At 38.6% G+C, this 12,500-nt stretch overlaps 2 protein-coding genes and 1 long non-coding RNA gene across 6 annotated transcripts in view; 1 reads left to right on the top strand and 2 right to left on the bottom strand.

Annotated features, from left to right (window-relative positions):
• The window catches only part of LOC138022338 (carbonic anhydrase 3-like), a 35,834-nt gene extending 34,275 nt beyond the window's left edge, over positions 1–1,559 (bottom strand). The window contains exons 1-2 of the mRNA XM_068869454.1: positions 1,353–1,559; positions 462–633 (exon numbers count right to left, since the gene is read on the bottom strand). Coding sequence (XP_068725555.1) covers positions 462–611 — 150 coding nt within the window. The 5' untranslated portion in view covers positions 612–633; positions 1,353–1,559. The remainder of the gene's footprint in view (positions 1–461; positions 634–1,352) is intronic.
• Positions 1,560–4,098: 2,539 nt separating this feature from the next.
• LOC138022333 (neuralized-like protein 4) overlaps positions 4,099–12,500 on the top strand; it is a 52,094-nt gene continuing 43,692 nt past the window's right edge. Inside the window, exon 1 of one of the 2 annotated variants that reach the window (XM_068869447.1) lies at positions 4,099–4,229. The gene's annotated coding sequence lies outside the window, so the exon portion shown is untranslated. The remainder of the gene's footprint in view (positions 4,230–12,500) is intronic. The other variant, XM_068869448.1, reaches the window with a different exon arrangement.
• Positions 10,458–12,500, bottom strand: part of LOC138022340 (uncharacterized) — a 2,718-nt gene continuing 675 nt past the window's right edge. The window contains exons 3-5 of one of the 3 annotated variants that reach the window (XR_011126561.1): positions 12,413–12,452; positions 11,356–11,444; positions 10,458–10,473 (exon numbers count right to left, since the gene is read on the bottom strand). This is a non-coding gene — a long non-coding RNA (uncharacterized lncRNA). Of the gene's footprint in view, positions 10,474–11,124; positions 11,508–12,412; positions 12,453–12,500 lie in introns of those variants that run through there. The other 2 variants (XR_011126559.1, XR_011126560.1) reach the window with 2 other exon arrangements.

Below are 12,500 nucleotides of genomic sequence, written 5' to 3'. Positions count from 1 at the left end.
TCATATAACGTATGGCTAGACACTTGATTTCAGCGATAAATACAGTGGAAATGTCTGCGTCCTCGAGGGTGTTCACGCTCGAACCGGCACTCGCGTGTTTGATCGCTCAGAGCCCCTAACCTCTATCAGACTCAACAGTAATGATCGGTTTTTCAAGATCGTACTCGCTAGCAAAAACGGCAACCTGACTTAGTGTTGCAGATATCTTCAAATTAACCGAATTCATTCTTCTCTCTTTTTTTTAAATTTCCTTCGATTTTTGATCCGACATCCGGTAACCTCCTCTTCGAAATGCCAAATTTCCCCTTACAGTTGACAGTAAACCGAGAAAACGGTTCTCACAGACCCTCACAGGCTCCAATGTTTGTAACAGATTTCAACTTTACTGTGACGCCCCCATATCCGCCCCATTCCAGCCATGGAAATATTATGACCATGAACCATGTACAATATCTACTAACCGTGAAGAGAGATTCGTGTTCTCCTCTTGACGTATTGAAACCGTTGACTGTGCATCGCTTAGGTCTTGACTTCTTTGTGAATTTTATTTCGCCAGAAGAATATTCCATACTGTGAGCAGTCAAGCTTGAACTGATCCTAGAATCGGTCATACCTGTTGACCCTGTGGCGAGACTAAAAAAAAATATGAAATGCGTTGTCGAAAACTTGCACCACATATTTTTTTTCAGTTATTTCTCACGTCTATCAAACTCGATCAAAACCGTTGTTTTTTTCCTTTGAGCACAATGCGTTCCTTTTAATACGATTCGTCACGCAACTTCGATGCACAAGAAAAACCTGTTTGACGAATAATTCAACCTCGAAGGAAAATTGACACCTGAATATGTTTGTATTCTTGATGAATATACAGCATAACCTTTGAACTCCAACAGTATATCCTTTAATTAAGCTCCCTAGTAAGGCCTTTCGTCACGTGAGAAAACTCCTTAAGCACGTGAAGTTCTTAATCCACGGGACGGCAATATTTCCATTTTTTAATTTGTCTCGATATATAGTACCACATTTATATTGCTAAGTATCTTTCTTCTATTACAGAGGATAAGTTAAAAAATCTGAGACTACTGCCGTGGCGTGCGAAATGTGCACATCTAGCTGTGGAATCAAAACAAAATGAATTGGTGGTTTGCAACCAATCTCTAGGGACAAAGATAACAATGCTGTGAATGCTGCAACATACTGCTAGTGGACGAGGAGCTAATGAGCTCGAGAGATCTTTCGTTTTCTTCCACCATTATGACGGCCGGATGACGTTACAGGAAATTTATTCCAGCATGTTCTCCCAGACGTCACAGTGAACATTCATAAAAGTGCCTATAATGCAACATTATCACCTTCTATTTCGATAATTCCTTTGAAAGCCGACATCGTCAAAGCGACGAAGGACTAAAGCCGATGTTAAGCCACTGTTACACGTTGGAGCTTTTAGCCGAAACTTGTGTGAAACGACCGGTGCTGTGAAACAAATTTCAGAAAGCGTTGCACCGAATAAAAGGTCTAAACTCCTTTTGGAACGTTGAAACTGTTGTTTACCTGCCCTTAGCCGGTTTCTGATTGGCTTGCGCAGCGTAGCGTAACAAGCCGAGCGAGACTAGTTTCACGAAATGGTGTGTTACACGGTGAAACCATAGTTAACCAGGGGCACCCAACGTCAATTTTCGGAAAATATCTGTTCGGAAGACGATTTGAGATCTAGAATTTTCGCAACATTTGTTGTAAAATTTCTTGCTTGCCTGCCTGTCCTAGGATTTTCGAACATCTAAAACATGGTATAATTGCCCATTTTTAACGGATTTTTACCCTAAAAAGGTCACCTAGAATTTTCGGGAGCCTTTTTTCTGGCTGAAATTTTCGAAAAGGTAAGTTTTGATCCCTATAATTTTCAGATCACTAGACTTTCAGCTAGGGAATCCGAACAGATAAAAACTTTTTAGGGGATAAAAATATGCCTATATCTACCGTTTAAATACTAAAATACGTTTAACAATGCTATGTTCAAGTGGTTTTGAACTATATTCTCGTTGGGTGCCCCTGAGTTAACTAACTATGGTGAAACCCTTGTTTTTATTACCACTGCGATTGCTGCGATCGTTGCAGAAGTAGAAAGCGGTTCTACTTTTCATGAAACTTGCCTCACAACGGAAGTTCAAAAAAGTTTCACGAAACCGACCATTTTACACGGTGCAATGCTTCCTGAAACTTGTTAATCTGGCAGCGCCGTTGCACACACGGTTTCAGCTAACAGTTTCAACGTGTAACCGTGAGCTGCTTAGTTAACGCTCGAGAACGTTAACTTTTCAATCCCCCATTGGCAGTAAATTTAGTTTATCGTCTCGGTTAATACAACCAAATTTTCGTGTTTCAAACATACATAGAACTGCAGCCTGTGACAAAATTCCTTGGAACAGTACACGAACATACAGACGTGAAGCTCGTGAAGCTTTTGCGGCTTACCCTCCCCTCGCAATGGTTTGTGAGGGACGCATAAAAAACGTGGACCCCAGGTCCAAGGACCACCCATGTGGACCACCCTTCATTTTGTACAGTTACAAGCAGAAAATTCTTCAGATGAAAGAGAAGCGAGCAATGCTCTTATATGGACCAATTAAACAGGAGCCCATGACGAGAAGCGAATTCGAACAACAAGTTAGTTTCTTGTGATCGGTCATCGCATCGAGCTCCTGTGGAAGTTTCACTCACGGGAAATTCAATCCAAAAATAAATCGCGTTCTACGAAAACGCCGTGACAGGGAAATAGAGCTGTTGTTCGTTATGGGCTACTGATATAAGCAACTGTCTCTTATATCTATACCACCTAATTGATGGCTCCAAAGGGATTTGTCTCTAACCTGCACTTCAAATAACACATTTATTTCATTCATCGAGTCCTTCACCGAAACATATGAGCCTAACAACTTGACCTGCCCCAAAGTGAGTGGCCTCATAGCTCAGTTGGTAGAGCGGATTGCACCAGCATCGCAGCAGTCGTAGGTTGGAATTCAGCAGGAGCGGGAGCCCAATATGACCCGCGTTGGAGACAGCTGAATTTTTCAGGGGTCAATAAGAGACATTAGGGAGCTTACGAAACGAGGACGACGACGGCTACGAGGACTTCATTTAAAAATACGAGTTCGCGTTATTCATATCCCTACGAAACTATTTTATGTCGTTTCGCGTTAAAAATGTGTAGTAACTGTCGAGGAATTAAACTGGTATGAGTGAGTTGGAAGCGTAGAGAGAGAACTGAAAATTCATCGTCATGTGCTAACTTCCTCCACAGAACCTTGAATTTGGTCATTTCACGTCGTCATTTAGGAGATACGGGAAAAAAATGTACCAAAATGTAAAACGCACGTGCAGAGCGTGCAGAGCCATTGTTTTTGCCCACTAAACCTATCGTTTTGTAGCGTCGTCGTTGCCGTCGGCGTCGTCGTTTCTTAAGCTCCCTATTCCTTAAATTGTCCAGGCAAGTGCGAGGATCACTTCCCTCTTTCGTCTTAAGATCTTTCTGCATGTAACTTTACAAAATGAGAGGTGGTCCACAGGGGTAGTCCATGGACCGGGTCCATGAAGGGCTCATGGACTGGGTCCACAGCGGTGGCCCATGTACCTGGGGTCCATGTTTTGTCTACGTCCGTTTCTAAGCCCATTTAGCAAAACAACATTGCGGGAGGACAAGGTATTGCAGTGTTTCAACATTTTTGTCCGAGGTTGTAGCTGGTAACGAAGCGACATAAGAACCGCGTTTATTAAAATAAATATATAATCGCATTGTCTTCAGGAGTAGAAGAATCCAAAAAACTCTGAAAAAATCGCATGGACAATGAAATTAAAATGCAGATCATCGAAGACGTGCAAAACTTGAACATGTTGAAATGTAAATATGGTCAAGAGTAGGACAAAAAAGACACTAATTCCAAAAAATAAAAATAATAAAAAAACAACTGAGATTTCAAACAAGCAACACTGCGCGATAGGTTAAGTTAATTTACAGTCAACATCTAAGAGTTGTGGATGGTTTCAGAAAGGACCCGAGTCTCATAGTCTAGTTCCCAGGCCTTTCAAGCCAAGCACATCGAGGGACGCCTGAGTATCATCCCGGAAATGGGAAGAGGTTGAGAGCACTTTCGGTTTCGCCTTCTTTGTTGTGCAGCAAAATGGCATTTCCAAGTTGAATTCACTCAGATACAAGGATTCTAGATTTATAACAGGTACGTAGAATTATGATTTAAACAGGAGTCAGTGATTAAATTATTAATTCACAGACAGACTGTCTATCGTTTTAGTTTACCCAACCTGTTTATTTGTATAATTTCATGGTCTTAGTGAATTTTGTAGCTAAATTTGCACGAAGTGGTGCGATTGAATAGTGCACCAGAACACTTGTAGTTCAAGCTTGAACATGTGGTAATATAATAAATACTGTGGAACCGCACTTAAACGAAGTGCCAAGGTACTGGGAAATAAACTTCGCTATGTCACGGTTTCAAGAATGGGCGAATTTTATACTAGAGACAGATCATCTTTCCAGTCGGATCGCGTTCAACAGTCTGTTATACTTAATAGAAATGCTAGAAGTTCGTCCCAGACGAATCAGTGATCCGTCTGAAGTATAAATTCGGCAATGTTTTAATTATACTGCCCACGATATTGATATATAGAGGTTCTTTAAATCGAGATTCCATTCCACTGCATCACAGAAATTAAAGTAAAAATTTCAAATTTGCAGAATGCTTCTGAAAATACGCTGTTCTCGGAATTTCTGTCGGCCAATGTGTCATCTTGGTCAAAGAAATGTCAAGTCGATGCCAAGTGTTGCTATTTGCTTAAAGCATATTATCTATGCTCATGCGTTATTCAGTGTTGGTCACGTAAATAATCGATCATCAACTCTCAGAAAACACAATAATATTATAAGCGAGAATGTAATATTTCAAAAACTCGTGCTTCGTGTTTTACCGGGGGTTACAAACACGATAAAACTGATTAAAGCCCGAGGCCGTTAGGCCGAGTGCTTTTATTGTTTTCGAGTGTTTGGAAACCCTGGTAAAACGCGAAGCACGAGTTTTTGAAATTGGCTTCTCAATGACTCAATCGACGCCAAATTGCAAACAAAAGAAAAAAAGAAAGCAAAAATTGTGATTTTTGCCTTCTTTTGTTTAATCAGCGCACAGTTTGTGATGATAATGTCCGTGTTTTTCACAACTGAAGCTTGTTTATTTTAAGTAGTCGTAATTTGCATTCAGTGGCGTCCTGCTTGTTCCGAAACATGGACGGAATAGCTGAGGATGAATCTTGCCGGTTTCAACCGCCCAAATATGTGCAAGGAGGTCGGATTTAATCAGTGCCCTACGCTTAATAGTCCTTATCCGAGAAGACTAACCATTTGCAGATGAAATTACAAAGGCATCACTTTCTCCTCAGTTAAGTTTAAGATCCTGAGTAAAATGATCCGTCCGGGGTTCGAACCTGCGACCTCCCGCGTGACAGCCCGATACTCAACCAACTGAGCCTCCGCTGCGTAAACGCATTTCAACCCTACTAGTAAACGAAAAATACATGTCACAACCCCTGTCCTTTGCACTTTTTTTGGCTAGAAACGTATGAAAATTGTTTCAGCTTGTTTCTACTTGTTTGCGTAACCGGAATGTAATCTAAACAACTAAATATAATGAACTTTTGATCTCGTGTTACGTGTCCTTTTTGCGTGAGACGGCTACTGAAGTACAAACGCTGTCCGAAAGTAACGGCTACCCGAAAGTAGCGGCCCCTAAGCCTGTTAAATCCGAAAGTAACGGTTTAAAGGGAACCTCCACTGTTTAAACAAATGCCACCTAAAATGTTTCAAATGTACTTGTTACAAGATCTGTTCCAAAAAAATGCATTACCTAGTGAAATATATATTTTTTATCGTTGGGTACTGAGCACGTCGGTCAACCTTGTCTTGTTTTATATATTGTGTATATTTTCGTGACGAGATTCAGTTTAATGGAGAAGATACAGATTCTTCCTTCAGGGTTCAGTTGGAACCAAAATACTTATCAAGCGAATAAGGAAGAGAAAATCAAGGAGAAGAAGAAGAAGAAGAAAGCAATTCTTTGCTTGCAAATTTTGGCACTTTGTGATCGATGCCTTGTTATGCCGGCTGACGTTTGGAAGAATCGTCCTTCAGATAGCTTGAATCGTCGGAAGGCTATCGTCTTTCGGAAAAACATGGACACTTATGCTGGTATTTTTCTGGTTTTCGCTTGCTTTCTACAACGAAACAGAGTTTGACTCAATGTTCCCACGAACCGAAGAGTCACCCAGAAGTCATACCAGCAGAGGCTCTTTGGCGCACAGGTCCTCACACGTTCGTACGACGAAACAGATCCTTTTCTGAGATTAAAAACCTGGCTACCGGCCTATTAATTAATCATTTGTCTGAAAGAAGAAATTCCTGTCCTCTTTAGAAAAAATAGACATGCACTGATTATGTGTGGTAGTGAAGTAACACAGCGATTTATTCCATATAAAATGTCAACTGAGCTGTGTGTTGTCTTTCAGGATATTCAAGTTGTCCTTGCGTAATATGTAGCTCTAACAGTGCACGATATTGTTTTGGTTTTGTCTATCATTGTAGTGCCATGGTAGAAGTCTTGGGTAAATAGCCTGAGAAGACATGTGGTTACTAGCAAAGTACTGAACCCAGAAAGATTGAAGAAAATAAATGGGAAGTGAAAAACATTGTCTTCTGGGATGACATGTTGACAGTTGTCTTTGCGTAATATGTAGGTCTAACAGTACACGATATTGTTTTGGTATTGTCTATCCTTGTAGCGCCATGGTAGAAGTCTTAGATAAATAGCCCCTTGAGAAGACATGTGGTTACTAGCAAAGTACTGAACCCAGAGAGATTGAAGAAAATAAAAGGGAATCGAGAAACATTGGCTTCTGGGCTGACATGTTGATCATGCAACTTCTTTCCACCACAAGTGTAAGCGTGCACTGACAGCATCTGACAGCTTTGTAAGCAAAAGTTGAAATTAATGCCTATCCGACAGGGTTAGTAAGTGGATGGGCGACCTAAGAAATATATCACTCAGTAACAGAAGCATAGGACCGAAAATTCTATTTTAATGCTATTAAATGCGAACGAAGCAAGATACAGATTTTGTTAGCTTGCTTTATGAAAAACAAATATTGATGTAAAAGTAAATAAATATGGATACACCGTTTTTAAGAAGAGCAGAAGTAAGTTTCTGGACGGTCGATCGAGAATAAAATATTTTGCCATCGCGTAACAAAATTTACGACATGGAAACAACATTAATTTTGAACCACGAATATAAAAAGTTACCATCAGCGAAAAACATTTTGGGAGATTTTAGTTGTTTTGTTGTAATTGTACTTTTGGCTGCACCGAGTAAATCGCACATCGAATTCAGCGGGCGCAGTGATCAAGTTACCGCGGCATATTTACTCGCGAAACAGTGAAGCATCTGTGTCAAATGATGCTTAGATACCGGGTTTTCGTTTTTGTTAGTTTTCTTTTTCTTTCAATTGTTATATATTTTGACAAGAAATGTGCGAATTCAATACAAAGATCACAATCGCCCAACTCAGAGGTTGACCATTGTTTCTGGAAAATCAAAAATTTACTCTCCAAGACAAGGTTATTTATCACCAGGTAATTCCATCGTTTTGGTAATAGCAGCTACTTTATTATTCATCAGCGTCACAATCTTTTAAATTTGCCGATTTTGGGGGTCATTTTGTTGAAACTCAAGCACGCTTCCAACGGACCTGTTTATTTTCGTGACTTATGCGTTACCACAAAAATTCTACCCGTATCACAGTTCAACACATGTATGCAAATTTGCTAAGCTCGAAAATTACACAACATGATAAATTTACAAAAGCTGGAAATTTCACAGAAATATTTTCCAGCGAAACATTTATTGAAACAAAAAACATATTTGCTATAAGAAGCTAGAAACCCTTCCTATTTCAGTTGCGTGCGTGCAAGCGAAACACACAATCACAAAGCATATGCAGTTAACTAAATTTCTGACAGTTCACATCAAACCCTTTTCGAACCCTTTTCGAAAGCACAAAAGAGACAACAAGCTTTCATTCAAATAATTTTTTACTGTCACATTTCCAATTTTTTTTAACCTTTGCAGAGTTGAGTACAAAATACCGGTAAATGTAAATTGTCAGACAACTAAGATGCGACTTGAGTAAACACTGTGATGCATTCTTGTAGGCGTTCGATTCCTTCAATGTTAATTTGTTAAATCCATAAAAAAAAATGTTATTTGATTTCCGTGTTTTATATAATACCAAGTTAGTAAAATATTAGGAACAAAGCTCACTTGATATCCAAAGGCGAAAAATGAAATTGTTGTCGAAGACCATTACTCGTCGCTTAAAATCCAGATATTTATTTTTCAGCGCTGTCTTGCTCATCCAATTGACGATCCATTCTTGAGCTCCATGAAGGTATATTTTGTTTAAAGGTCCACTAAAACGCCATTCATGTCAATGACTTATTAGTGAAATTTCCAATTGTTTAATACCGGAAGACTGTGCAGAGTTGAGACCTGGTAAATACAAATAGCGAGACAACTGAGATAACAGATCCACTATACGGATTCCTTCTCTGTCTTTGTTGAAAGAGTTACCAGAGAACTGTTTATTTGGTTTCAGTGTTGTACAAAACACCACACTTGGCAAATTTTAGGACGACAGCTCACTTTGATTACGGCTCGACGGGCGGCAGATTGTTGTCGAAGTCCATTACTCGTCGCTTTTAACATTCGACCGCCTGCCTTGTTCAGTATCCAATTCGCTTGCCATTATTGAGCGTCAAAAGGGTATATTTTGTTCAAAGATCCACTAAAACGCCATTCGCGTTACATGACTTTCGACGCCATTGCCGGTGAAGTTAATCGTTCTGTGTCTACCAGAGAAATCCACGCATTTCCCACTACCCTCTCGATCTAAGAAAATACGCCCAGAGGCTCTATGCACAAAGACACCACTTAGCAGGGGAGTGATAGGCAAGACTTTTACCGACACGGAAAAAAAAGAAAGGGAAAAATAAAAAAAAAACGACGAAATTAAAGACAGATTCCGACTGGGTTTGCCATATTGGCAACCCAGTAATTAGAACATTTCAGGTGACATTTGTTAAAAGAGTGGAGGTTCCCTTTAAGTAAGGACTACGTAGGTGAATAGTACGGTGACCGGAAGTAATATGTCTTCCCGCCATGCGAAGGTGGCCTGATTTCTAGCCGTAGTATGCTTTCCGAATGCTTAGGAGATCATGAAATGCTTAATATGTTATTGTTCAACCTAAATGGCGAGACACAGGCATTTTATCCTTTCTTGATCATCTTTAATTTGGTGATTTCCAAACAATTATTTGTCGATTTTGAGCTCAAAATGTGGTAGCAGTAAGCACGAACAACAAAGCGTTTCATCAGCAAGGCTTTGCCCAGATGATTCAAGATTTTTCTAACCTTTCGCAGTACTTCTCGCCACGACTTTCCACATGTCTTTTCCCAACATGAAAGTATTTTGGCGATGTAAACTCATACATATACATGTATCAGCATTTGGGCGAGAAAAGCAAATGAGGAGATCAAGTTCGATATATGTTTAAGTTAATTCCTATAAATTTGTTGATTTTAGGCGCGTGGGATGGAAGTCGTCAAAAATGTTGTTGTCGTTGCTCACTATGCAGGGGCACCCAACGACCAATTTGTTGTAAAATGTATTATTATACCCCAGTTAATGAAAATAAATGTTATTAAGGCATTTTTAGGTGTTTTTCAGTGTTGCTGGGAAAAAATTATCTGTTCCTTTTTCCCAGCAAGACACACAAGAAATTTCCCAGCCAGCTGGATAAAATTGGTTGGTTTCCCAGCCAGCTGATCAAATTTATTTCCCAGCCAGGAATTAAATTACTTAATTACTTACTTACTTACTTACTTACTTACTTACTTACTTACTTACTTACTTACTTACTTACTTACTTACTTACTTACTTACTTAATTATTAATAAATTAATTAATTAATTAGATGAAAAGAATACTACTACTACTACTACTACTACTACTAATAATAATAATGATGATGATGATAACAATAACAATACTTATATTGATAATGATAATGGAACGATAATGTGAAACACACAGCTGTTAGTATGATACTCTACATGTACTGCTGTCTCAAGCAGTTTGAATTTTAGGAGCCTTTTGTCACCCTGGAAAGCGAGCACAGAATTCATAATACCTAGCAACATTGTACACAAAAGCAATAAAATACTTGCTAGGATAAACCTGTATTGTCTACAATAAGGCAGAACAACTGGAACCTTGAAATAGCTCTTCATTTTACATTTCTATTGATCTCTTCAGTTACACAATTGCTAATATCCAATTCCTTGCTATTTCCATGGTAGCCTGAAAAATAATTAAAAAGGAAATAAATTAGAGACCAATATTAATTGGGTAGAGCCAGCAGTAATGCTGATTGAGTTTTCAGATCTAGCTATGGACTCACTAATCATTCTTATCACAGGGGACCCACACAAAGGGTGAATTTAGAAGCAATGTATGAGAATAGCAAAAAAGTTCCATAATTATTATTGTACTATTCTGCAATAAATATTTACACAAGATGAGGATAAACTATCTGAAATGATGTACTGTTGTTATTATGGTTGAAAATGGCAAATTGTAGCAATTTTTACCAGAACAACACATGTCCTTGAAATCGCTAAATTTCCCACAAGCAGCCACAATAACAACACAGAAGAACATTTCGGATGAAGGTTAGTTTATTCTCATCTTATATGCAAATATTTATCCCAGAATTGTACAATAATATGGAACTTTTTGCTATTCTCATACATTGCTTCTAAATTCAATAATACCAAGGGTCAAACACATTATGTAGGCATCCTGTGATTGTTAGTATTTGTAAAAAGTAGACTCGAGCCCCTGTAATTCTTAGATGCAGAAACCTTACGCTTAAGTTGAAACATGTTTATTTATCATGAATGCCTGCGGATTGGCAAAAAAAAACAGCTTAACGTAATAAGATATATTTGTCATCATGGTGCAAAGCAGTCAACAAATTTAGCTATATATCTTTCCAGATCAACTGAAAAATTAAAAAAAAAATTCCCTTGACTCGCCAAATATGACAGTCACATCTTGAGCTGGATGGATAACAAGATCAGTAAAATTTCTGCAGGCCATATAGGTCTAGCACTTAAACTGGTCAAAATGAATGGACTTTCTCCATGCCATAAATTATTTTAATAAAATTTAAAATGTTACCATGACTGAACAACTGTTGAGCGTCTTCCTCCCAATGACACGGATGTGCAGCCATTCACATTAAAGGAGAATTGAAACTTAATAGACAACTGAATAGAGGGCCACAAAGGAAACAAAGTTCTCAGTGCAAAACATGAATGCCCTAACTGAACCTGATGGAAGAGAGAGGGTCGTAAGAATGAACAAACAATGAATGGCCATCGTCACAAGCCTAACTCAACCTGATGGAAGAGAGAGGGTCGTAAGAATGAACAAACAATGAATGGCCATCATCACAAGCCTAACTCAACCTGATGGAAGAGAGAGGGTCGTAAGAATGAACGAACAAAGAATGCCCATCTTCACAAGCCTAACTCAGTTTGGCTTTGTACAGAGACAAAGTATGACTAAAGATAATTTGTGATTGTTGAAAAGGAAAAGTAAACAATCTGCCAAGTAAAAAAAAATTAGTGCTGTTGGTCACAATAACAATAATTGTTTTGTGAATGTATGTGTTGATGACAACAGTTATTGCTGACACAATCATACATTGTAAGAACAATAGTATGTCTTAATTATGCACTCAACCCAATACAAAACAGCTGATCATCAGAAGCATTCTCACAATTAAAACCACAGTCTGACCAAAACCAACAAAGTTTCCTTGGTCAGAGAAAAAAAAAGCAATAGTAAAAGCCTGCATATACGAACATATACAAGTATATATTTTTTGTCTGGCAAAATAGGGATACTTGGATGCAGGCTTAAAGTGGGTTCTTGACAAGGTCCTAATTTCTATGCAGGAGATATAGATATTGATTGCCAGAAAAATAAATATTTGCGATCTCAAAGTCAAACTCCTTGGTTAAAGTGTTTATTGCAATTTAACTGTTACTCACATAATTATAGAACCTGCTTGATTTTAGTTCACTAAACAGGGTTTTGTATAATTATGTCAAATATCTGCCAACAGGTTCTTACAAAAGGATCTCTTCGCAGGAGTTCTCGAGAGTAATAAATCGTCTTTCTAACGAAATAAACTAAAGTAAAATAAGTGCGACTTTTTCTTGATTTTTACCTTGTGTTTGAGGAAAGCACCTGGTTGATCCCGTGGCTGCCTACACGAATAAGAAAAATACGTACTGCTGTCAATTTTTTACAATTCG

Source organism: Montipora capricornis, chromosome 10 (genome assembly GCF_036669925.1).
Source record: "Montipora capricornis isolate CH-2021 chromosome 10, ASM3666992v2, whole genome shotgun sequence".
In the NCBI taxonomy this organism is placed as follows: Eukaryota; Metazoa; Cnidaria; class Anthozoa; order Scleractinia; family Acroporidae; genus Montipora; species Montipora capricornis.
Note: the sequence above shows the minus strand (reverse complement) of the source record. Positions and strands in the feature narration are given on the sequence as shown.